A 27,392-nucleotide genomic window follows, 5' to 3' on the forward strand; every position below is an offset into this window, starting at 1 on the left:
TGGCGTTGCTCAATCCGGCGTACCACCCTAGTAGCGTCTTCCTTATCATTCAACAAATAGTGCAGCCACATAGAGATGCATGCGAAATTCAATGGGGTGACAATATACTAGATGGCGATGTACGCATTCAATGTCGTCATCACCATTTCTCTAGTTTCCTATATATGGCGCTTCCCAGTTGTCGACCTCGACAACTTGAAAGTCAAGGTCCTTGTCAAAGACGCCGTGAGCAAGTAGGACAAGAATGTGCCATTGTTTCTAGTGGGCGATCTAAACGTCAATGTCGCCTACCAACCCCAAATGACTGGTCGATGCAGCACATGCTCCTCACGTACAGACTCACCTGCGTGTTCTTTGACCATTCGAACCCCACCACAGATATGAGAGGATGCATATAGACGTCGTTTTTGCAAACTTTAGACACGCCGTGCAAGAACCCCCTATCGCTCCGTTGCCGACCATAAGGCGGTAATCATAAAGGCGAGAAGGCGGTAATCATAAAAGCTGTAATCATAAAAAGCGGTCGTTGAAGTTTGAATAAAACACAATTTTACACACACTATCCCTTTGATTACTGCTGCGCGAAACCACTGAAGATTTCACGGTGTAACCATAATTGCTTCTGGAGCTTCGCCTTCATCTTTCACCTGTGGATATGCTGTGATTTTTTTTTAGGTTGTAGGCCATCCTATAGTCGTCTGAGCGATTACAAATACGTGATTTTCTCGGACGACATTTGATATTTTATTTTAATACAATGTATTAAGAAGGGCATGGTACTAATGCGTGAAGCCGGCTACACCTTTTATCTTGCATAAGGGTTGCCGCAGCAAAGTAACCGACATGCACAAACCTACACAAATAGGCGCGTGCACGAACACTCGTGCACTTGCTCCCAGTTCATCAATACAAACTTGCAGCCATTCAACCAAACAGTTCACAATACACAAACATCCGCACAAATAAAAGTTCGACAGGATGTTGCCAGAACAGATCACTTACAAAGTGTCTCTCGAGTGCCACACTATGAGAGCAACTATTATGTTTGCAGAAACAAATGCCGTGCAAACACGAAACTAAAAGAAACTTTGTTTTGCTTAACTGTACCTCCAATTCTGCCCCTTGTGCTAAACTTGCAGCGATGCTGGAAGGGGAGACATATCGGACAGAAATATGAGGAGACACGTTTCCGGACCCAGCACGGGGAGCACCACAAGGCGAGGTGTGTATAACGACATTCATAACGAATTTTACAACAAATTTTATAGCAAATTTTATAACAGATTTCTCTTTCATAACATGTTTCATGTTCTGACGACAATGCCTTCGTGATTCACCAACTTTGTGGTAACGAGCGTGATGACGCCAGCGATGATGTCGACGGGTAACTTACGACCGAATGTCAGCTTGTCTCAACAAAGTACAGTACTTCCTTAGCTGTGGTTGCCATGTTTTCTCGTATAATAGTAGCACTGCCTAATGTAGGCTTACTGTTGCAACAGCCATGTTATATTCATTTAGTCTGAATGAGTGGTTGGGTCACCTGTATCAACTTATCATTCGACAATCTAACGATCTACAGAACATGGGTCCATGCCCTTCTCTATGCCTGAGCATTAGCAGCGTTGTTACACGCAGCAAGTGTGCGAAAAGCATGTACGTGTAGTTCCTTCATACTTTTTCCATAACGGCTAGACCCTATAGCGTTAAAATCAAGTAAATAAAATGTAAGTTAAATAACAAAAAAGCAAGTTGAGAACCTATGTCGTTGCCTTATCGTTCTTTGTTCTCAGAACTAAAAGTGAAATGTACCGACCGGCTAAATCGTGAATGCTTCGCTAATATTAAATCCCCAATAAATAAAGAGAGACCGATTTCAGCATCGCTAAAGAGCTGCTAGTCACTTCATCAATGAATCTTGACTCTATGTTATTCGGTATGGCGATTTACTCACGACGACAGCCACGTTTCATTATAGCTTGCTCAATGTTTTCTTATGAAACGTTTCGCTAGCACTTGTTTCGTTTGTGCGCTTTCTTTCCTTTCGCCGTGCTCACATCCTTTGCTGCAGACGTGAGGAAGCACGACTACTCAGACCGGAGGCCCAGCGTCACGGTGACGCCCGGCTCCCCCACGTTAGGCCACAGACCTCGACGTTCTCCAATACTTGGCGGACGCATCCGGGTGAGTCTCATCTCAATCGCCAACCCCTTCTTCGGGCTTTGCGGGCTCTTATGCATGCTACGTTCACTACTTTAACTTATTTGTGCTCTCTTCAAAGGGATCCTGAAAAGAAAAGCTAAAGACTTAACAAGTTGCACTCCCAAACAGCGCTTCCACGTCGCGTAGCGCAACAAGCCATCGGGCGAATACATACCACTCATGTCCTGACTTCGGTGTGGCGTAAAGTCATCTGAGTTGCTAATAGTTAGTTCAGTGGAGTACTACTGCAATAAATGCTTCATAACGATTGTACAATATGTCATACTTCACTTGAATGTAATTACAGCTGTGTTCTGTTGATGTCGAACTTCTTTTTTGTTGTTCTTTATACCACTGTGAGATTCCTGCCTCACAACTGTTCTCCCTTTTATTGCGTCTTTGCTGAGGAATGGTAGTTTAATTGGAAAGTGTGCATCCTGTATGGCCAGTGAATTTTCCCTTCATTTCCATTAAATTGCAACAAACCAAATGACATCAGTGTAGTTCTTATATACAAATAAATGCATATTATAATAATTAACAATTGCAAGTATCTGTTCAATGATTACCATCATCAACAACTGTCTCAATTATACAGACCAGTGATAATACAGATAGTTGAAATGACCAACGGTAGCTAAAGGAATGTTATACTCGCGTTTATAACATTCATATTTTAAACAGTGCTTATTCGAGACGACAGTGTGCGTGCGTGTATGTGTGGGGTCAGCGGTCTCAGATTTCTTCATTTTGAGACCTCCATTCTGTCAACATTGCAACCTCCCACAGGCGGATGACTCATGCGCACCTTCCCTCTTTTTCTTTCTGCTCTTTTTTTTTCAGATCAAACTCTGGTACGATGCTCAATCCCTGCAGTTAGTTGTTACAATTGTTTGTGCCACAGAGCTTCCACCGCGATCTAATAACCAAGCCAGGAATCCCTATGTAAAAATGTTCCTGCTCCAAGATAGAAGGTGAGTCATGCTCTACACGTCAGGTGCATTTGACGTCACACATTTCTTCACGCTTGAAACACGTATACTTTAGAACTTATAGTGTTGTTTCAATTCGTTAAAAGAACCTAATGTTGTTTTTTCCATGTGCATGTAATTATCACATTTAGTGTCACTTTGTTGCCGAAAATGGCAGCTAAAAGCATGAGGCATTTTAAGGGTAGCATACGTGAAGCTCACCTGAAGCAAGCAAACAATCTCTCTCTCTCTCTCTCTCTCTCTCTCTCTATATATATATATATATATATATATATATATATATATATATATATATATATATATATATATATATATATAGAGAGAGAGAGAGAGAGAGAGAGAGAGAGAGAAAGAGCGATCGTTTGCTTGCTTCAGCAAGCATACAATATACATACATTCATATATATATATATATATATATATATATATATATAGAGAGAGAGAGAGAGAGAGAGAGAGAGAAGATCAAATGAGAGGAGAGTATCAAATATTGCCTTTTATGCATGCATTCTTTTTTCACTTAGACTGTTTGTTTCTCCTTGTTTATTGATTGATATTTTGAATGCTCAAAGCCCCTTCCATTTTGGTCATTTCCTGGTTTGCAGTAAAGCAAAAAATTTGAAGCTGGCAACCTTTGCTATAAGATACGCGGCAGAACCTTTCTCGCAAGATGCTTAGCTTAGCAAAATAAGAATGGACTATGTATGGTGCATCTCGCTCAGGCTCTCTATTTTCCTGCACCCTCTCTATCTCGTCCCCAGTGAAAAGAGTAAGAGAAGAACAAAGACCATCGCCAACACGAATGAGCCCAAGTGGAACCAAAGTTTCGTTTACGCGCCACTGCGAAAAAGTGACCTAATAAACCGAGCCCTGGAGGTGACCGTCTGGGACTATGACCGATACGGCGCCAACGATTTTCTCGGAGAGGTCAGTAACGTGCTTGTTGTCAAATGAAAAATGCCTTGCGTGTGGGTGGTGATCAGATACGCACGTGTTCCTTGTGGAAAATGAACCAAAAAAAACCACACACACATGCCTAGTTGTTCACTGGCAAATGTACTGCTGCATAAAAACACCTCTAACAGTTCAATTCTAGTGTTCATGCTTAAAAAAAAGACTGGACATAATTTTATTCTGTGAAGATGTGTCGCTAGGGTAGATGATGGGCACGTTTACGTCTCTGCTCTCATCGTCGTTCTTTCCTAGTGTAAGTTGAGGTGCGAAACACACACACACTTTCCCATTATCTGCAACAAATCTCACTCTATTTAATGTCTAACGGTTTTCCGTAGTGTTGTGGTTTATTCAAGTACGATAGATGTGCACGCCAAGAAGTAAGCGATTCCCATGAGGGTACGCTAAAGAAAAATGTCGTATTCGTTGATGACGAGCATAATACGTGCCAAAATTGTGACTTCCCAAGTATTTACTACTTTTTTCCAAATTTGTTTCAGGTTGTGATTGAATTGGCTACGGCGCCTTTGGGTGGAGATGGCGAATGGTACCCGTTAACCAGTCACGAGGAAAGCTTAGGTGTACAGTATGTAAGTAAACTGTCTGAGACAATATTATACGAGTGTGCACGATTAAGATGTCGTGCTTGCATTGTTGAACAAGCACATCACTTACATTCCACACTGTAGCTGGCCACAAGCATGAAAATGCATCAAACAGTGTTGTCCTCCCAAATATGACAAAGTTTTTATGGATGCATGCTAGAATATGTTCGGCAAAAATATTAAGGCTCAAATGAAATGTCGAAAACATTTTTTTTTCGCTTCATGGAATGTGCACATAGTGGTGACACCGCAGGCTGTTTCGTTATTGATATTTCAATACGCATAAGTTCTATGTCATGCAGAATAAGTCATGATGGCAAAGTACAGTTAAGGCTGAATAACCTTTAAAATAAAGCAGGAAAGTGTTAAATTACCCTATCACTCACGAAGGATGAAGTCTTGAGATTCTCCCGACGACTACTGCAATGCAGCACGAATTTATTTCAATGAACACGCATAGCAATATTTATATGCCTGAAATGAATGGCAAAACACATTTGCTTCTTCCCTCACTCCTTTCACAGAAAAATCGCAACATGTACCTGGATACGGAAGGTACGAGCTCAGTGACGTCATCAGATCGCCTCTCACCACCATCCACGATATCAAGGCTCTCCGACAGCGACCTGTCCGAAATTGACTACGACGATGCCATCCCCATCCTAAGAGGTACGATGACCGCTTTCGGAAATGGACACGTTAAACGTTACTCTGTCGTCACTATTGTAATCGAACTGAGACTCAGGTTTCGGTAGTGAATTTATTAGTGTGTACCTTTCAATGTGTTTGGTGTAGGCTACCTGCAGTGGGTTTTTGAATGTGTCCCAAAGTACAGTTTATTATTTCAAGCAACAACTATTCTAAAGCCTAGCATAGGGCGCAGTTGTTCTAGTCGAGCGTTGCATCTTTCCCAGGAGCTGGGATCTGAAGGTGGGAGGTTTCGACTGACGTTTACAAAATGGGAGGTTAAGCAGATCGCGCTCTGAAGCTTCACTGCCAGTTTTCTATGAAGTGCGGTGGGGTACTAGCTACATACCTGATATGCTGGTTTGAATTATTGATTAGGTAGTGCAAGTATAGTACAGGCTCCACTGATTAGCGTGCTTGCACTTACGGTGTACGTTTGTGTCACGGAGGGTACAAGAATGGCTCAACACATTTGCTTCGTCGTCATCGTTGTGCAGACCATCACAACCTGGAGGGCCCGAGCCTATCAGCGTCGGCAGGCAGCCCTCCTCTGGAAGAGGAGTTCGGCGAGCGGCCCACGCGTCGGGACATGCCTCACCGGCGCCACCGTTCGGGCTCCGTGGTGCTCCCCGGAGGAGGAGGCAGAGAGCAACAGCAGCAGCAGTCGCTGTACCGAGTGCCTTCCCGGTCGCTGGGCTCCGGACCCATGGGCGGCGGCCGGCTCATGCAGTCCAGCTCCAGGTCGCTGTCACCGCCGGACATAAGGTCGGCAAAGAACATGCGCAAGCTTTTTGTTGTGACAGCGGTTATATGGACACTCTCGACAACTTTTCATTGTTGCTGTCACCGTCATGTACCGTCTAAATGATAAAATCCGCCGCGCATCGTAAATATTACCCGCGCGTAATAGCGTGCGAATCAAGGCGACGAACGCAGCTTAAGCAGATAGCCAACAAGTCGGACCATCCTTGTCCCTCAGAGGGCGCATGTAATAGCATCTCCTCGTTTGGGAGACCTGCCGTCTAAACTAAGAGGAAACCCCCATCTTTAACGAGCATGAAAAGACGTCGGTGGGGTGGCGCTCACGAGCAGCAACTGTGAACTTTGATGAAGGGCGCGGTCGCCATCAGGTACAGGCGTGCGAGCTCTCTCCTCATCTCAGCAGGGGGTGGCAGTATGCCCGTCTATGTGCTATGCTTTCAATGTGAAGAGGTTGTAAAAGGTGTCCATGGAGTGACCGTCTTCTCTTACATCAGCGTTTTGTAGAGTTGCGTGAGATAGGATTCAAAATAGCCGGCAACATTACAATATGTTGCTATAATATTCATTGTTTCGCCCTTAAGGGGAAACTGTAACCTTTTTTTTTTCTTTTCACAAACGTGCATGATCTGCCTAACATTGTATAACTTACAAAGTATCCATATATGGTTTTCAGTAGGCTTTGAACAATACGCGTGCAGGCAGGCCAGGTCTTCACATGTAGCAAATGATCACACCCAAAGTTGATACTCCCTAGGCGAATGCTAGGTAATAATTTAACAAAGTTGTCTTGAAATAAAAAGGTCGCTCCACTGGAGACATGTCACCAGTATTGATGGTCACGTGTTGACCATTGACACATTGTAATGAGTTGCTAAGTAACAAAAACTTGATTCACTTTCAAGCTCTTAGGTGTACCAGGGTCAATTCAACTGAGACATTGAAGCGAGCCCTTTGTAAAAGCTGCATTAGCTTTTGGGTGTGGAAAAACACCCTTGCTCATAGGCACAACTGTAGCCCCACTTTTCGGACAAAACCGTAACTGGGAGGCAGAGGCGTTCTGTGTTCCACGCTGTCAACAGTTGAGTTACGTGAAAGCGAACAAGCAACTGAGCATTGATAGAGCGCAAATAGTTCGTATAAGCGGTCATGCGGACACGTGCGCACTTCGGCCCCCTGGTCTTGGAGGAAAAAATTCCAGGCCTGTGCGGAAGGCACAGCACAGTCACATTGAAAGCTAGAAGAGCGCCCTTTCAGAGTCTTTTCAAAATACTCATTGGGTAACTACTGCAAGCACACTTGCTTGATACCCACTACGGCATTAATAATAAACTTTTGGGTAGTAGGTCGACATTCCCTATTATATTTTTTCGTCATTCTTCTGAGAAGCGTGGTATCCACTAAACACTTGCAAGGAATTTCGTGGCAATTGTTCATGCAGTTGCTGACGACGATGAGGAATTATGGCTGGAGTGGGTATGCGCCACAGTTAATAGGGGAACAAGAACAAGCTTTTGTTATGGGTTGTAGCATTGGATGGCCCACTCGTTACGCTATTCGCAATGTGCAAAAATTGGTTGTTGTTTCGCTGTTTTAAAACACTTTATAAGTTGTCATACCGCGATTGCTTTCCCGACATCAAGCCTGCCTAAACCAAGTTTGCCACAAGTCACAAGCACCAGCGTAGCTTAGTGGTAGAATACTGGTCTGGCACCCGGGGGACCCGGGTTTCGAGCCTCACTGTGTCTTTGGTGCTAGGTTTTTTTTTCTAATTTTGCGCGATGTGGTTATGGACACCGGAGGCGGCGGCGGACAACTGCGCGTGACCCGAGTTGTAATCTCATAACAGCTTTTACTGCAATAGTCAAGCAAGTTACACGGATAATTGAATTTTTACAGATTCAAAAGTCGATATGCCAATTACAATGTGCCCAAGACTACTAAATGCTCAGAAAAGAAGAGAGGACCATTTATGTGGTCTGGAGTGAAGTTTTATATTCTTAACTATAGCTAATATTTAGAGCCGTGAATATATTTCGAAGCGAAACTCTGAATTCCTTTACTTTCCTTGTTACCACTAGTTCATTATTTGGCTTTTAGCGTATGAGCTTATGCATTTGCTTTTTTAAACCTATAGGTGAATACGAACAATTACCGCTCTATCGCATTTTGCCAACTACTTCCACATCCTATACAATGCTTGGGTGTGTACACAGAATGAAGTCTATTTCATATTTAGTTTCACCATTAGGACTTTGCCACACCCACTTATGATTAGTCCATTTTTGGAAGAAGATATGCAAGATCTGTAAATTATTACGTTCTGCGAACTCTCCTAATAACTCCTCTCTGGAATTTCTAGAGCCAATGCCATATCATATTCCCCCACTGCATGGTCTCTGGCCTGTTTCTTGCCTACTTTAGCAATAAAGTCGCCCACCAGTATAGTGTACTGTGTGTTTACTTTATCAATTGCTGACTCCATATCTTCAAAGAAACGTTCAACCAAATGATCATCATGGCTCGATGTAGGCGCGCAGGCCTGTACCACCTCCATCTTGTACCTTTTGGTAAACTTAATTATGATACTTGCCACCTTCTCGCTGGTGCTATAGTATTTCTCTGCGTTGCCAGTGATTTCCCTAGTTGTTTTTTGTGAACTAATCCACAGTGGAATAGGACATTTTCATTCTTCAGTACTGCACAAGCCTCACGTGTCCTCCTACCATTGCTGAGCTCTGTTACATTCCATTTAACACCCTCTAATTCCTTGAATAGCACAGCTGTATTAGCCTCACTAGATAGAGTTCTGGCTCTGAACGTAGCCAAGTTCAGATTCCAAAGGCGGCCTGTTAAACCAGAGATTCTTAGCAGCCTCCGCTGCATCGCAGGTCTGACCGCCACTTTGGACAGTTGCTTCGCAGCCGCTGAGGACTGAGGGCCAGGGGTCGATCGAAGGTAGTGGCCAAGGGAGGTAGTGATAAGTACTGCACCAGGGTGGCCAATCCTGCTCTGGTGAGGAAGTGAATTACTGGCAGGTGGTTGCCAGTGAGGCCGCACCCCAGACCTTGTCTTTTTCTTTAAACGATTCCCTTATGACGCGTTTTAAGTAAATATACGATTGGGAATGGTCCGGCATCCAGCATCTGCATTCAAACCGAATTTTGCCATTCTATGCTAAGCTGCTACACTAGCTCTATGTAGGGACTTCTGTAGCACTTTCTTAGCACTGTAGAATACCACATGGCCGCCTATCAGTTCTCAACTTCACATCACTCATAGCTCGCCTGGCCTTTTCTCAACTGTTCGAAACTCTAATGTGTGTGTGTGTATATATATATATATATATATATATATATATATATATATATATATATATATATATATATATATATATATATATATATATATATATATATATATATATATATATATATATATATATATATATATAAGGGAAAGAAGTGCATACCTAAGGGCTCGTTTTTCCGTGTTTTAACACAATATTAATGAGATCTAACAGACAGTAATGCCAAGGAATGTACTGGGGAAGTTATTAGAACCAATGGAATGTAAATAAGAAGAAAGAAAAATGGATGAAAAAATAACCAGCCGTGAGCAGGAACATATATATATATATATATATATATATATATATATATATATATATATATATATATATATATATATATATATATATATATATATATATATATATATTTCTCAAGCGTTTTCTTTTAACTTCGTCTTGCCTCGCTCAATTCTGACGTTGTTGACTTGAGAGTGTCCACAATGTCAAAGATTTGCTGATTTCAAGGGGTAGCACTGTTACTTTGCCTTTTCCTGTCACCTGACGAATTGTGTGCTCCTGTTGAGGGTAATGAGAACTTCCACTGCAATCACGAATTACGACTCCTAAGTTTCCTATTGTATCGAACTACAATGCAACTAATTGGCTACTTGTACGCTATTGTTACTTTGAGTGTATACATCGCGAACAGTTTGAATGCATGAAAAATAAACACGAAAAGTTTCTAACTGCTAAATATTAGGCTGGCGCTGCCTTTAAGGCTGTATCCTATTCCGTTGGTGTTTTGTAGGAGTACTTAAGACTCTGGTAAATAGATATAGTAGTAAAGAGTGGCCCTCAGTCAGGAGTCAGATATACGTACTATATCTACAGCTAGTTTAATGATGTAAAATAGTAGAAGAAAAGGTAAGGCGAAAATTATTTCTAGCTTTAGAGAGTGGCAAAAAGCAGGAAACTTCGCACGTAAGTAACGACGTGTTTGCATCACTCATCACATAGCATCAGCTTGAAACGATAGACCCCAACAAATCTCAGCACAACACACATGCACACCGATAACTCGACGCAACAGGATCGATGACTTGTCGGTGTCTAATTGGAGTGTTTTCACAGGCCCCGATTGCCTCCGCACGATGACCGCATGCCCGGCATGGTTGGCCGGGTGTCCCACTCCCTGGGCGGCACGCCGACGGGCACGCCTACCCCAAAAAAGCGCCACCTGCCCCAGGTGCCACCTCCCGGAGCGCGTAGGGCGCCCGGTACCAGCCGGGACCAGATGACCCTCGACATGGAGGAACGCGCCCGACAGCTTAAGCTCCAGATCAAGCAGCGCCGATCCGGCAGTAAGAGAACAGTCACGCGTTTTACATGGTGGCTGTAGCTTATAAAGGGGGTACGGTGACACCAACATGCGCGCCTTGGCACACGAGCCGGTGCAGTTCCCTCAGACCATGAATGAATGAAAACTAGCTACGCAGATGAAAAGCTATTAAAAACATTTGTAGCCAGCACTAAAGCAATCCATATAGCTACAGATTGTTATAGGTATTTATTGACAGGTTCATCGAAAGTAAATAAAAGTTTATCCAATAAAAATAAAAGTTTATCCAATCTAATCCATCGAAGGTAACCAGGAGGGGGGACGAAAGGTTTTCACATTAAATAATTATTTGCAATAAAACATACGCTGTAGCGTACGATGTCATTTGTTGGTGGCGTAATGATAACCTGAACAAACGTGGTGTACCAACAAGCTTGTACACTGCAGGTCAACAGTGTTAAGAAATCTGGACATGGGAAGAATACCCAGGACAGTCGTCTGTCTTTTTCCCATGCCCATTACGATGATAACCATTGAGTGCAGCACTTGGTGAGATGTTTAGAGTGCGTTGATGTGCGCATCGGCTCTTCATATACCGTGACGTGGCTGCGGCACTGTTCCTGCAGCAATGACACCGGTCGGCATGTACTCGGACAGCGAGGTGAGCCTGCGACACCACCAGGCACTGGAGCATGCACACCACCACCACAGAGGTGGCGGCCTCCCACCACCCGCCCTGCAGAGGGGCCGCGGTCCCTCGCATCACCACCGGGGCGGCGGCAGCCGGTTAGCGGCAGGTCTGGGCCTGGGCGGTTCCATACTCAGCCCCGAAGGGGGTGCCGAGGGCGGCGCCGCCGGTGAGAGCGACGGCTCGGAGACTAGCTCTGTGTCCAAGTTCTCCGTCACCAGTGCCTTCTCCACGCAGTCCGAGCGACCCAGGAGTAGCAGGACGCTCAGGTGGGTGACCCGATCATTACTAATAGGGCATTATTGTGGGTGGTGGCAGGGGAAGATGGGCACTTGCAGTCTTATGCACTAGCGGCAGGTGAATATTCAAAAATGTTCACATATAAAGACATCTGGCTGCTTCTATATATAGTATATACACACATTTATCGAATATTTTTCAAAGTTATCTGCACTAAATGTATGCAATATTGCCGCAAAATCACGAACATTAATACATAGTATACTTGTAAAAATTGCGAGCTTATATATGTAGCTTACATCGCTTGCAGAGCAAGACATTGTGTCACTCTTTTTGAAGAGTTCTGTGCATGCAAAGAGTCTGCTTACTTGTGCCTGATGCTCCCAATTTGTTATTCTAAAGTTGAAATTATGAAACGATGGGCATGGATATTGTCTTGTCAACACTAAATTTAAAGTGGCTGTTACGCATTCAGAAATTATACAAAGCATATTGAATATTGAATTCGATTTTTTTTTTCTGGCAGTATTCTATTTGCCTTCCATTTCGTGTGGAAAATCAACTTGTACGATCCTACTCTGCGTGATTTGACAGAACGCAAATAAGACTTGCAGCACTTGGCGTTCAGAGTTGATTTGCTGTCGCAGTGTGGCATGGGCGAGATTTCAGCCTAATGCAGTGAACGGTTTCGATAAGACAGCTGCGACCGTAATTAAAAAAGACTGCTGAAATTAAATGCCTGTCTATACCCGTGTCTCTATAGGGAACCCGAGCTGGAGTTTCCGCGGTCATCCTGCAGACGGTCAAAGCGCTCATATCCCAGCCGCTCCCGCTGATGCAATCCGCTTTGTAGAGCTTCTCTCCATTTTCCAGTGCCTTCCTGTGAAAGTAGCCTTAAGATAAAGTGATATCAAGTAATAAACTGAAGCACACTGCAGTATCACGGGCGCAATGGCTGCCCGTGCCAAAATCAAGCACGGGAACGGCGCACGTACGGGTGCTCGCAGCGGTACACTACAGCCAGAGGTCCGCGCGTGCGGCTGAAATATGTCGTGACTCCCTACAATAGGGCCCTTATTCAGGGCGCAGTGCTGTTCTCCCGAAGCGCTTCGTTTCACACAAGAAATGGCGAGGTAACTTGACAGAACGTTAGCTTCAGCGTGTTCATAATTCATATCACTAGGTATCTGCAGGATTAAGATGGAGGACCGTGAGTTTGCGTCGTTATTCTGTCCTCCGTCTTGTTCCTACAGTGCGCTAAAATAGTGAATGGGAAGGGAAGTTAGCGACCCTATTTTACTGTGGCATTTGTCGTGCTGACTGGATGCTTTCACTTTTCCCCGTTCTCTCTTCTTTCGCAGCGAGTTCACGACGCGCATGCAGAGCTACGGGCCCGTGCACCCGGTTCGCACGGCGCCCAGCGGCGCGACGCTGGGCCGCACCCACAGTGAAGAGGAACCCACCAGCATCGAGAAAGTGGATGGCAGCCTCTCGGACACGGCTGTCGGCTCGCTCACGGAAAAGGCCGCCGACCGGCTACTCAGCGCGAATGTTCGCCTTCCGCCCAGTAAGCGTCACCTATGTAATACACTCTATGTGGCATCAAACACCTCCATCAGAACGAAGATTGGTCGGATGAAGGTGTTATTGGAGGCATGCACACAAGATGCCTGAATGACAAGTCTCACAACCCTGTCAACTCCATTCGTAACGAACCTTTGTGTAAAATATAATGGTGTGATTCATGGTGTTGTGATACAGGCTATGATTCTCATGCTATTGTTTTCTTTTTCAAATTTTCTGTAATTCAATCCTAAGAAGATTACGGAAAGAACAGAATTACCCACATATGACATAATAGTCATGCAGTGGCTACTGGGGCTTAATGAGCCAAAACCACGATACGATTATGGGGCAGGCCATAGTGCAGGCCTCCAGAAATTTTGACAACCAACTTTGATCCCTACATGATCTACACCTAAGCGTACGGGTCTTTACAATTTCGCCTCCATAAAACATACCATATCCTTTTATAGTAGAGCAAGGGGTGAGAAAATGAAGTGACGATGAGGATGAGTTATGTGAGGGTGAGAAAAGAAAAGATGGGGGGGGGGGGGGGGGGGCGAGGAACTGTATAGCCATCTATAGTATAGCCCAAGCATAAAATAGCAAGAATTTGGGGAAGGGAAACGAGGGTGAGGAGGACGTGAGAGCTAGAGGGTGAAGTGGCATACATATCCGTGCATATTGTAGCAATATGTTTCAAGCTGAACGGGTGCATCGTCCGCGATCTCCGACGCCAGCGCAGCTCTCGCCGATGGGTCTGCCGTCTGCGATCTCCTGGTGCCTTGTAGCTCTCACCGATCGGTGCCCAGTCCTTGGACTTCTTCGACCACGACACCTATTTTTCCTCTCTGTTCGCTTGTGTGCGGCGTGTGCTCCATTTTCTTTTATCTTTCTATTATTCTTCTTATCCCCTTACCATACCGCTACATAGAGCTTACCCGTGTCACCAATCAGGCAGACATAAATTAGCTCCTTTTTCCTTTCCTTCAAGAACTACTTCCCCCTACTACTGCTACTACAACTACTACTACTACAACTACTACTACTACAACTACTACAAAGGGAAGTGCGGGTAATGAGGAGGGAGAGGAAGTGAGGAAAGAGTTAAGCATGTCATATTCCTATATGGCCAGGGGAAGTGGTAGAAAAGAGAAGTGACGGTGAATGATGTGAGAAGGAAAAAAGGAGGGGAGAGCGTGAAGCAATGAAGTGCCGTATATAGTATGGTAGAGCAAGGGGATGGGAAAGGAACGTGGGGACTGATATGAGGTCTTGAAGGAGGGGAAAAATGAAGAAAAACGTCACCAACAGCGCCTTTTTTTTTTAGTCGTCACACCACTAATGAATAGATGCCCCCAATTATCCTCTTGTCGCATTACAAGATAAGAGAAAACGTACAAAGTCTGAGACAATATCACAATCGCCTCTGTTGAAAATTATGTTCATCACGGTTCCCATCAGACGAAACTTTGAACTTTGAACTTTATTATGAATAAACAACATACAGTAAAGAAAAACATGTTAGCAACATCTGGATCCTTAGCAGAATGCTAGTATGGATCCATGCAATTATAACATACATTAATTAGAGGCAGGAGAAAGAGTTGTATAATGAACGACATTTTAGTTTAAGACGCAGATTGTTTTGATAAACATATCACTTATACACAGATACCGAACACATTGAAGAAGAAAAATCCAACTTATACACTACACTTTGAACACGTTTTTGGTTTGCATACTTAAGGTAATACATCTAATATTTCTGTACATCTGGTAATAGCATTCCTGGTCAGCATACAAAACATTCGTTTAAAATGTCACTTTTCATCATTTCACGAAACTTATCAGTAGTCTAATAGAGCTCTTTGTAATGACGTTTGAGCATTAATGTGAAAGCATTATGTTGTTTCACTTCCACTGGTAGGTTATTCCACAATGACGTTCCAACACTATAAAGTCTTCTTTTGCCATAAACATTTTTAACCAGTGGTTTTAGGAAGTTACCACAATGACGGGCTCTTGTTTGCAATTGTGAGGGAATAAAAAGGGAGCGGTGAAGAGGGATATTGCATGTTAGAGACTTGTACACCATTATTGTTGTTTTATAATTTATTACTAGTTGTAGAGGCATTACCTGGTACTGTCGAAAGAGTGGTTTAGATGAGGCCATATAGTTTGCGTTTTATATAAATCGGATAGCACGTTTTTGCAGGACTATAAGCGGCTTTAGGTATGAATCGTATGTATGGCCCCAAGACTCAATACAGTATGAGAGTTGGCTGTTAAATAGGGCAAAATATGTTGTTCTTAAAGTTTCCGCATCGAAGTACTGGCGACATTTGAAAAGAGTATAGCAGACTGTCGCGAGTTTTTTGCAGAGAGAGTCTATATGCATTTTCCAGCTGAAATGATGATCGAACACAATTCCAAGGTATGTTAAGCTACTTACTCTTTCTATTGTTTCGCTCTCAGCCTGAAGCCCACACGAATCCAAAGCAATAACTTTGTATGGGGAATGAATTACCATATATTTTGTTTTACTAACGTTTAAAGCCAATTTATTGGATTGAAACCAATCACAAATTTGTTTCAATTCTTTCTTTGCCATGCTTAAGGCTCCGTCGATGGACTCGTGTGCGCAAATGAGAGCAGTATCATCAGCGTACATGACTGGGGTGAAGTTATGTAATAATGAAGGAAAGTCATTCATGTACAGAGAGAATCAAATAGGTCCCAATACCGATCCCTGCGGTACTGCCGGTGTAATGGGCAAAAATCCTGAATTAGTGTTACAAAAATGAACTGTTTGTTGTCGGTTCGTAAGGTAGCTTCTAAAAAATTCCAGACTTCCCCCTCGTATGCCATACCGTTCTAATTTGTTGAGTAGTATATCATGATGTACGGTGTCGAAAGCTTTTCTAACGTCAATGAGTTGAACTTTCATTTCCTTTCCGCTTGATGGTGACACTTTCACAATGCCAGCAGTACCTGTTGCGGCCACTTTTATCAAGCACTCGTTTCTCTATCATTTTACCTTTTTTATATCGATATTGATTGCACGAATACTTCAGGTGTATTTTTTTCCGTTGCCGTGAGGTTTCGCATAATGTGCAAGCGTGATAACATCGTCACATGCATGGCATGTTTCTTGCGTAAGTAAGAGCGTGAGAGGGCAGCCAACGATTGGGTTCAAGCGGAGAGGAAATGCGCCAGTCCTCTCCATCGCAAGAGAGGTCCACAAGGTACGGGGGGGGGGGGGGGGGAGAGAGGACTTCATTGCTCCTCGCCCCGCCTAAAGATAAAAGTGCGTGTTTCAAAAGAGGAAGTTGCTGCAAACAATACAAGTGTCCTTTGTTGGATCCAACGCAGCCCAGAAGAAGCGGTTGGGCTTTCGCAAGAAACGGTCGTCGACCTTCAGCGTGCACCGCAGCGAGGAAGTGGCGCCCGAGGAGGTGCGCCACCTGGTGCGGCAGGCCAGCAGCGTATCGTCCGACGGGGAAGGGAGCTTGAGTGGAGACAGCGCCACGTGGCTGCCTTCGCTCAGGCTCGCAGCCGACGGCGGCGAGTTCGCCAAGTTCGTCGACAAGCTGGGGCCCGGCCAGCTGGTGGGCCGCCAGGCACTTGCCTCGCCCATCCTAGGCGAGTTGCAGGTCTCACTATGTGACCGGCGCACTCACCTCGAAGTCGAGGTTATACGCGCCAAGGGACTGCAGCCAAAGCCTGGCGCCAAAATGCTGCCAGGTGAGCACAACCTCCAGCCATGTTATGTGGTCGAAGTTTTGATATAACGAACACGGTTGTAAAGGAGTCGCGTTGAAATTCAGCACAGATGCAGAGGGGGAAGAGCCGAGTGCTTGTCTCTAAGGTGGGGAAATAGGAATGCGTTGTGGTCTAGAATAACTTTGGTGGGGAGGGGGGGTTAGATCACTTTAGGGTGGTATTAGGGGGGTATGGGGGTGTATAAATAAATCGCCAAAAGACGAGACACAGTTAAAGGGACAGAAACCAATGCAAGAACTTCGTGCTTCACCAATGAACTTCAAACCTAATTGTCTATCTTTTCCTGCGGCAACAAAATGCATAAAATCGTCGCACCTTGTCCTCTACCAACGTCCCTGTCTCGTTTATAATATTAAATTTTCAACATGCTAATTTAGTCGGTTCACACATCTTAGTAAGAAATTTTTGGATTTGAAGAATAGCAGAGTGTAAAGAAAAAAATCAAGAAAGTTTTCTTATCAGTATCAGTGTATAACATATACGCACATCGTAAATACTAAATATATTGAAGAACATATTTTCGTGTAATATGTATGTTGATTATACCAAACATCACCTATGTATACTGCTCACTTCAGTCGGGAAGCGCATACTGAGACAACATGTCATGGCATTTGTTTTTGCGACATGTCTGTATTTAAGAAGAGTTAATGTGGTAAATACTGCAAATGCCTTACATAATTTTATCAACAAATAGCTCATAAATAATGAGCCATCCACATTCCAAAGATCCCTGCAAACATTAATTTGGATGAACTTCACTTCCATTTATCGTTGTCTTACCACGATTTTTCTTTCCTAGTTAAGTCTTCTTGCTGCGAAAGCTGCATTCTTTTGCAATTTATCTGAAATTTATCTTCAACTGCAATATTGCCTTCAACTTCTCATCCATCATTCACAAGACCACTTTTGTAATCGCTACCCCTCACAGAAAGTATCGAGGTTATTACAGTGGTCTCGATTGCGTGTAGACAAGTGCTCAAACACTGGCCAATAATGAATTGGTGTCACCTACGGGAAGTGCTACAAATGTGTGGCAAGTTAACTTACCTCTTAAGTGGCAGATAATACAATAAGCATCAGAGTGTGATGCGTTGTGGTTCGATACAATATGAAATTTAGGAGTCGTAACTCATGATTGTGGTGGGAGTTCTCATTACCTATACAAAATGAGTATTACCATATGTAGTACTAAAATTAGAATGCTTATTCTGAGTATGTGTGTACAAGACCAACTGTCCAAAAATATTACAGTTGCTATTCTAGCGATATGAATTCACTCTACTCAGCAACCCTGCAGTCTGCGTTTGTTTCAAGTGACGTCCAGTCTGCCAAATGAAAAATGAATCAAGGACACAATGATTGTATGCCTGACATCACAGTCAGCAATAATAAGGTGTTCAATGATTATACCGTGCCAATAAAATATGAAACAGCTTGAATACTTAATGCACCATCTGTATTAATTCTTGCATGCTTTTAACTTGATGCGCTATCTGCCAAGTACTGTACCTCTGCTTTGAAATATGTGCCTATGTGTAGATATTATGCATTCTCAGTGAATGTGTGACTTTCTCATCTTTATTTCAGCACCTTACGTGAAGGTGTACCTCATCAACGGCAGAAAATGCATAGCAAAGGCAAAAACGGCAACAGCTCGACGAACTCTAGATCCACTTTACCAGCAGGTGCTAATATTTAACGAAGATTACAGAGGTTGTGTTCTTCAGGTAAGAATCTCTGTGCCTTCTCTCAACTTCCTCAAGCCTGCAAAAGAGAGTGCATTGTATAGGCAAGCACTGATATTGTTCACCAACCAAGTGCTCTATAATCTAGATTCTCAAATTATTGATGACATTCTTCCAACTAGATAATTACATATGGAGCCAAATCACAGTACAGTATGAGCAAGAAAGGACTTCTCGAACATAGTAAAAAAAGTGCCGCCATATTCACGAAGTGAATGATGATGAGTGGGCGAAGCTCCGGAGGTAAACCTGGTAAACCATGAATCTTCTGTACATTTTGCCCACTCGATTTTATTACATCGCTCCCCCTAGCATACGTCGCCGCACTAAATCGAACGATTGCCTTCAACCAATGACACGCGCCATATGTAACATCATTCCTATTTTATAAGATCTCGCGTCTTTCATCAACTACAAGTACCGCTTTCTAGTTTATAACATCTTGCATCTTTTCATCATCAGCTACAAGTACCACCATCTAGTAAACACTACAAGAACTAAACGAGAGGTGGCTACATACAGGAGACGGTACCACCATCTAGTGAACACTGCAAGAACTAAACTAGAGGTGGCTACATACAGGGGACGGTACCGCCATCTAGTGAACACTGCAAGAACACTAAACTAGAGGTGGCTGCATACAGGGGACGCACAGCCCACGCCCTAAGGAGCTTCGCCCCTAAAATTTGGATTGGTTAAGTGATTTTTTGTGTGACCATGTTAACAGGAGCACGAGGTTGATAATGGCCGGAGACTTTAACTTGCCTCACATTGATTGGCAAAATGTTTTGCCGGCTGAGTCTGAAACAATTAGCTGCGAAAAATTTTTGGAAACTAAATTCTGTCATGGCCTGGAACAAATTGTGCATGAACCAACGAGGGTTACAGGTTCGTCAAAGTCATTGTTAGACCTCATGTTTTTGTCTCAAAACATAACAGACTATGCTTTAAATATTTTAGATGGCACGTCCGACCACAAAATGTTGTCTTTAGTCATTAAAACTAGTGCATGCAGTTTAGAAAAACCGTTCCTTCCGGTAAAAGTAAAGGACTTTAAAAAGGCAGATGACACTTCCATCATAGATTTTCTCGAGCTCCACTTTAATGATTTCGAGCGAGCATCACAGGTTGAATCTGTGGAGCAATTGTGGCAGAGATTTAAGGCCAACGTCGTAACTTGCGTTGATCGCTTTGTCCCTACTCGTATTAAGAAAACACGTAAACGAAATCCCTGGATAACTTGCAGCATTATACATATGAAATGGCGAATTAAGAGATTAAGGAAAAGTAAAAAAAGAGTGAGGGAAGTTGCAGCTATAAGAATCAAGTTGAAAGAAGCCCTTGTGAATTCCAAAAATAAGTTCTTTGGCCAAACGCTTATGAACTTCCTTAAAAGTTCGCCATCCAAATTCTGGCATTACATCAGTGACAGAAAGGAAAAACTTGAGCAGATCGAAAATGAGGGTTGTTTCCTGACAAAAGTTGAAGACTTAGCAGATACTTTTAATCGCTTCTTTCAGTCCGTTTTCACAATATACCAGGGCGATAAGATAGGGGCATCTATCAGTAACAGTGTAACAACCGCAATGGAACCTGTTATTATCAACCGCAAAGGTGTTTTTCAGTTACTGCTTGAGCTAGATGCGAAGAAAGGAAGTGGTCCGGATAACCTACCAACAGAGTTTCTCAAGAGATACGCAGAATGGGTCTTGTTTTATTTAGAAATAATATTTGTGAAATCAGTTGAGACGCGATCACTTCCACAAGACTGGCGCAATGCAGTTGTAATTCCGATTTTTAAAAACGGTAACCGCTCGTTAAAACAATTACCGGCCCGTATCCTTGACGTTGGTTTGCTGTAAAGTTCTGGAACATGTATTAGCAAAACATATTCTTAGTTTTCTCGATTCTAACCAGGTACTTTGCGCAAGCCAACATGGGTTTCGGCATGGTCTTTCTACTGTGACACAATTAGCTGAAACGCTCCATGATTTCAATAAAAACAGCGATGCCCTTCTGCAGACTGATGTAATTTGTGTCGATTTTAGGAAAGCCTTTGATAAGGTCTCTCATCGTAAATTACTTTTCAAGCTTGAAAGATCAGGAATAAGCGAAGAAGTATTAAAATGGTTAGAGGCCTATCTATCCGCACGTCAACAGGCTGTAAAAATTGAAAATTACACTTCAAGACCACTGGCCGTGTACTCGGGCGTTCCCCAAGGATCTGTTTTAGGACCAATTCTTTTTCTGATATTTGTTAATGATCTATGTTCAATAGTTGAGACTCCCATTAAAATGAAACTTTTTTGCAGATGACTGCTTGATTTATTCCCCAGTTACCTGCGAAGGTGACCAAATTAATCTGAACAGGTGCTTACAGGCATTAGATCAGTGGTGTATAATATGGGACATGGAAATAAACTATAGCAAGACGACATATACGCATATTCACTCTAGTGGGCGGGAATTGTCATTCATGTATTACATCGGAAGTCAGCCTTTAAATAATGCCGATTGTTTCAAATACCTAGGAGTTAGTATTATGCACACATTGAAATGGCACTCGCATATCGATAACATCTGTTCTAAGGCAAACAAAAAACTGTATTTCCCAAAGAAAAACTGGAACATGCCACACCAGATGTAAAACTAACTGCTTACAAAACATTCATACGTCCTGTCTTAGAGTACGCTAGTATTGTATGGTCACCTCACCAGAAGGTGTTGTGGACAAAAATTGAAAGAATACAAAAATTAGCAGTCCGTTTCATATGCGGTAGATACCGCCACACACACTCAGTCACAGCTTTGTTAAAGTCCTGTGAACTTGAGTTTTTGGAATATCGCAGGCAAAAACATCCCCTCAATTTTCTTTTTAAGATTATAAGCGGGCAAACAAAGATAAATAAGGATTTATATATTCAGCCCCCTGGAAGGCGATGTGATCGTCTTAATAATAGTAGAGCAATTCAACCTCATTTCACACGCACGAATGCTTTCCGCCACTCCTTTTTCCCTGACACAATAGATATGTGGAATAGTTTACCCAATGCGGTTGTACAACAAACAACATCAGTGGATTTTGAAAATACATTGGACGGTTTTCTTTGAAGTGATGTGTGCTAAAATCTGTTGTCAGCATTTATTCGTTGATTTTCATGTGTGTAGTCACTGTTGTTTGTTTATTTTTTTATTGTTGGTTATTCATCTCGTATTTATATGGGCCTTTGAATTTTCCTTTTTTGTGCAAACGTTATGAACTTTGTGACACCCTCCCTGTAATGACCCCAAGCATGGAGTTGACAGTATCAAATAAATAAAAAATAAATAAAAAAGAAAAAACACTTTCAATCTGGTAGTCAAGGCTTTTGTGAATTTGTGTGTGCAAGATTCTTGGATGGCAAGGAGAAAGTTTACTACTGTATCACACACACAAAAAAAGTCAGAATTTACTTGCCTTCTGCTTCACGATGTCATCAAACACACCATGAGCAGGCATAGCAGCAATAGGCTAATTTCATGAACAGCGCCAGTGTATAGGCGTCTCATCTAAGAGGCCACATACCTCTTAGATGAGGATGGTCGTGGTACCTCTTTGCATAGGTACCACGACCATCCTCAGTGTGTCGCCATATGCTGACACATGGTGGCACACCATAAGCACATATTCGAATGTGCATATCATATGTGCACTTGTGTGAACGAGAAGTAGTGGCCAATACGTTCCAAGAAACGAGAAGATACTGAAGACCACATGGCGATGCGTAGCGAATAATTTTTGAGCAGTGCATTCCCGCCTTGCCCTCCAATCCACACATGTAGTTTCCAGCGCATTCGTGGTGACAATAGGAAAGCAAATGTGCCTGTTTTCTGTAATTAACTCCACTTATATTTAACCCTTTCGCTACCATTGACGAATATACTCATCAACAAAAAGTGGTCCTACAAGGAACTAAGAAAGACTACACTCATAATACTCGTTTCTCGACGCTAGATGGCGACACTTGTTCATGTGGGAGCATTTTCATTTTATTTGCTTTCTCTAAGAGCAAATGCAGCTGGTGTGGCGGGAGGGTTCTTCATTCAATCCAGTGAAACGGCCAATAGTCAGTGCATTGAGAAGTTTTAATCACATATGCAGCTCGTCGACAATCTCCTTGTATCGATTAGACCCTAAAAAATGGGTGCATGTATCCATATTCTTCAGCACTATTCATCACAGGTTACCCATGCTTTCTCATGTTACCTTTTGTCTTGATCTCACAGCTGTTCTGAAGCACTCTTCCCTTCTCTGTCCTACGAACCCGTGCCATGCAGGTGACGGTTTGGGGCGAGTACGGGCGCATGGAGAAGAAGGTGTTCATGGGCGTGGCTCAAATAGTGCTCGACGAGCTGAACCTAGCCAACATGACCATCGGCTGGTACAAGCTGTTCCCGCCATCGTCACTGGTCAATGTCGCCGCGGCTGCCTCCTCTTCTTCACAAGGAAACTCACTCGCCTCCATGGACAGTTTCGGCTGACAAAGACAAAAGCAGCCGCGAGGCGACGCCAAGCGGCGCTACCATGGCACTACAACCAGGAGGGGACACAGAGACGCCCGAGCACGGCAGTGCGGACGATTCCCGCCGAGTTTGCAACGAGGAGAGAGAGTGGTTGTGGCGGCCGTCGCCGCCATAGTCGTTGTTGTGACCGTGCGGAAAACGACTCGCAGTGGGGAGGTCAGGGAGACTCCGTGGTGCGCTCTCTTAGCTCCGCTGTGGCTGACCAGAGGTGCAGAAGGAACCGTACAAAACGAGACACACAAAAGAAAAAAAAACACGAGGGATGCACGACGAAGAAAGGAGGGTGTGACAGATGCGGTGTCACTGCAGCCTTGTACTTCTCGCTCGAACCCCTCCACACAACACCGGACGACTTGCTCTCTCACACACGGGCCTCCCAACCCCTCCCCCCAAAACCCCAAAGTAGAAACAAAGGAAACACAAGCGCGGGCAGACAGGCAAGAATACGCTTGCTCGTCGCCCGGCCACTGAACAAAGAAGACAACGCCCGGAAGTTATTTTTCATTCTTTTCCTTTTTGTGAAAAAAAAGACACACTAACACAGGTATGTGCGTGAGGGCAGGAAATAAGAAGCTCCGAAAGAGAGAGAGGGTCAAGAAGTGAAAGCTGTTTTCTGCAGCAAAAGATGCTCAGATTCAATAGATATATAGTAAATACTATACATATGTGCAAATCGAAAGTTTCCAAGCATGGTATCTCTCTCTCAACTTGTTGGCCTTCCGTTCATTTTATAAGCTTGTCTATTCCTCCTTTTCAACATTCCATTTGTTTGTCTGCTTTCATTTGATTCAATAGATGCTCTTTCTTAGTTTTATACTCATTTTAGGAAAAAAAATAAAACAGGAGGGATGGAAGCAAGTTTTACTTTCAAGCTTCTCTCAAGTCTCGAGGGAAAGTGCCTGTTATGCTCTGTGCATACGTCTGTCTGTATCTTGTGCTGTTTCTATAGGATGCCTAGGAAAAAGAACTGTCCATGTACTCACCTGATGAAACCGTGTGCGTGCATGGGCTGGGAAAGTGTCATCACTCATTGTTGATCACATCATCTTGTGAAATACTATATATACATATATAAATATATATATATACACACACATATATAACACATAATGCTGTTCTTATCTGCCGTTTCTTGTTTCCATTCCTTCTTTCATTTAGGCATTGTTATACATGACGGATGCTCTACGAAGACATCACTTCGACACGTATTCTCTTCTTGTTCTGTTGACAAGTGCTGTTGTGTGACGCAAATGTGAGGAGCGAGAGAGACGGAAAAAAAAAGGTTGTTGGTTCTTGCGAACTCCTTTTCCCATCGATGCTGTGCTTTGTTTTTGCTTTTCACATGTGGTTGCTGTTTTTTATTGCCACACAAGACGACTACTTCTACTACTACTATACTACTACTACTATTACTGCTACAACTACCAACAAGAGAAATGACTGTCTTCTCTTAACTCTTCTTTTGTTCCGTTTCCTTCTTAAAACTCCTCTGCTAAATCAAAATGGAAAGAAAAAGAGAAATGCTAGTTTCGAGTCATTTCTTACGGTACAACATCACGCTTACGAATTTTATTTCATCTTCATAGGAAAGGTTCCCGTTTCAGCAGTTCGATACGTGGACTTAGCTGTGCACATAGGCTCACCCGCTAAATAAACCCTCAGCTTCAGAGCTCTGGTTCAAAGCTGGGACATTATAATGCAAGACAAAGGTTAAACCACTGTAAAGTACTATGTCTTGATTTGCTACTGCTGCTGTTGTTGCCTTGTTCCCAAAGTAAAGAAGAAAAAAAATCTATTCCGGTTGAGCGGAATGAAACTTTCGTTGTAACAGAAGTGAGATGGCATTTTAAAATTTTTTGCTGTATCTCTCTCCATTACCTCTCTCCTTTTATTACATTAAGGTTCGGGCATTTTTTTTTTGTGTCTATTTTCAAACAAGACCTCGTACTTTAAGACATACTACCAGAGTATTACGACTGCTACCAACAGTTCTACAGCCGCTGTTGCTATAAGCTCCACTGTCATGAAGAAGTGAAAGGAGATTGTGAATCACATTAGGTGCACAGCAGCCCTGCTCCATCCCCCCCCCCCCCCTCTTTGTAGCATCTACCTCATCGGCAGGGTATAATTTCAGAAACAGTACAGTTCATGGAAGTACAGAAACAGTACAGTTCAGAAACAGTACAGTTCATAAAGAAACCTGCTGCAGCCCATGAACTGCGGGAGAATACAGTAAGCGAGCCTTTTTATGTCTCATTCGCCCACACCTTGGAAATAAAAACTGACATGGTTGTCTCTTTTATTAGAAAACAGTATCGAGGCATACAAGAATACACGTGTTTAAAAAAAAATCGCAAGAAACTTCACTGAATATGAAGGATAAAGACTGCTTTTAGTGTAGAAAACCCCAAAAACATGCACTTAATTCTGCGAGCAAAAAAGAAAAAAAATTGCAGACCAAGTAACCATTATCCGAAGAACTGCAAAAAAGTGGCAGACTGTAATCCCAAGCATTATATAAGCATTAAACAAATATATATAAATCATGCATATATATATATATATACATATATAAAGATATAATATACATAAAAAGATGCTCTACTCTTGGCATACTAGGTACACCCGCAGCCAAATTTGGAGAAACGGAATACGAGTACTACTTGCCACACTTTTTCTCATGATACGCGTGAAGTTCTTCCATATCGCCTCATAGGTTGTCCTTCGAAATCATCTTGTTATGCTGGCTGAAACAGCACAATTGCTCGTGCATGAAAAAAAAAAAGGAGAGAGAGAGAGGGAGACTGAGAAAAGTGAAACGAAGAGATTGTGTTATTTTACGAATAACTAACAATTTACGCCTTTTCAAGCTTCTGTCGATAGCTGGCACGATTATGCGAGTAGTGAAAAAAAAGAAAAAATTACCATTCTGCAACAACTGCGTCATTTCTTTATTCTCAAACTTGTTTTCTGTCGTTTTTTATAGAAAACTTCAGTTTTGTTTGCTTTTGTACTTCATTACTTCCTTTTTCCATTTTTCTCCTTGCTTTGGGCTTACTTAGAATGCCCACAAGCAAAAAAATACATGGATATTTGTGATATAAATATATCCGTGTGCCGTGTTGAGAAAAAAATTGTGGAAAAAGAAGGAATACTTGGTAGGATTGGGACTTGTGGTGCAGTGATGTTGCTGATGCATTTTGTATACTGTACCAATACAGTTTGCCTTTTTGATCTTTAAAAGCAGCTAAGTGTTGTTGCAGTGCACTTGACTCATCTAGTTGTACATAACCATCAATATGATGGCTCGTCGCTTCCTACCAAACCTCGGGCACCTTAGCTCACAATTCAGCACTTCTTATCTCACGTCATACTGGGCATTTGATAAATCATGATATAACCAGGCCTTGGGTACACAAGCTCATAAGACATCCTTAAAATTAAATCACCTGACAATTCCTTGAGTTATAGTTAGTCAAAAAACATATTAGCCTTTTCAAAACACAGAGTTATAAGAGACACAGATTGCTTCAATAACCCTGTAGCAATTTCTTACCTTCTTAGCACTTTTGTATTGTAAGAACCACGATGCAATAGGCATTGGCATATTACACACGGGAATTCAGATCAAACAAATTTTCAAATGCCACATGTTAACAATTACATTGCCAATGATGCTTTATACAAAGTCAAGGAGAACATGGTTGGTTACTGCATTTCTTTAGTCCATGTCTTTTCTGGTTAAATTCTACTTAGTAGTTTGGCTTCATTGACATGGTCACGCAAGGTTACATTTTGAATATACGATGGCAGGTTATGTGCTTGAACCTACAGTACACTCAAGCCTTATTATAACAAAGTTGCATCGTACACAAAAATAAGTTCATTATATCTGAAAATTCGTTATAAAAATATATTTCTAATACTCTTAATTTGTTTCATAGTAACCGATATATTGTTATATCCGGGTTTGC

The 27,392-nt window shown here is 42.7% G+C and overlaps 1 protein-coding gene across 2 annotated transcripts in view; it reads left to right on the plus strand.

Moving 5' to 3' along the window:
* The window catches only part of Rim (Rab3 interacting molecule), a 169,072-nt gene extending 145,684 nt beyond the window's left edge, over positions 1 to 23,388 (plus strand). For both annotated transcript variants that reach the window (XM_075886963.1, XM_037421872.2), the window contains exons 9-21: positions 1,140 to 1,222; positions 2,072 to 2,184; positions 3,046 to 3,176; positions 3,956 to 4,121; positions 4,649 to 4,738; positions 5,278 to 5,422; positions 5,938 to 6,205; positions 10,623 to 10,852; positions 11,457 to 11,787; positions 13,120 to 13,325; positions 16,697 to 17,068; positions 18,698 to 18,837; positions 23,173 to 23,388. In XM_075886963.1, the coding sequence (XP_075743078.1) occupies positions 1,140 to 1,222; positions 2,072 to 2,184; positions 3,046 to 3,176; positions 3,956 to 4,121; positions 4,649 to 4,738; positions 5,278 to 5,422; positions 5,938 to 6,205; positions 10,623 to 10,852; positions 11,457 to 11,787; positions 13,120 to 13,325; positions 16,697 to 17,068; positions 18,698 to 18,837; positions 23,173 to 23,376 (2,479 nt within the window). In that variant the 3' untranslated portion in view covers positions 23,377 to 23,388. The remainder of the gene's footprint in view (positions 1 to 1,139; positions 1,223 to 2,071; positions 2,185 to 3,045; positions 3,177 to 3,955; positions 4,122 to 4,648; positions 4,739 to 5,277; positions 5,423 to 5,937; positions 6,206 to 10,622; positions 10,853 to 11,456; positions 11,788 to 13,119; positions 13,326 to 16,696; positions 17,069 to 18,697; positions 18,838 to 23,172) is intronic.
* Positions 23,389 to 27,392: the final 4,004 nt, after the last annotated feature.

This window comes from Rhipicephalus microplus, chromosome 2 (genome assembly GCF_043290135.1).
Source record: "Rhipicephalus microplus isolate Deutch F79 chromosome 2, USDA_Rmic, whole genome shotgun sequence".
Classification (NCBI taxonomy): Eukaryota; Metazoa; Arthropoda; class Arachnida; order Ixodida; family Ixodidae; genus Rhipicephalus; species Rhipicephalus microplus.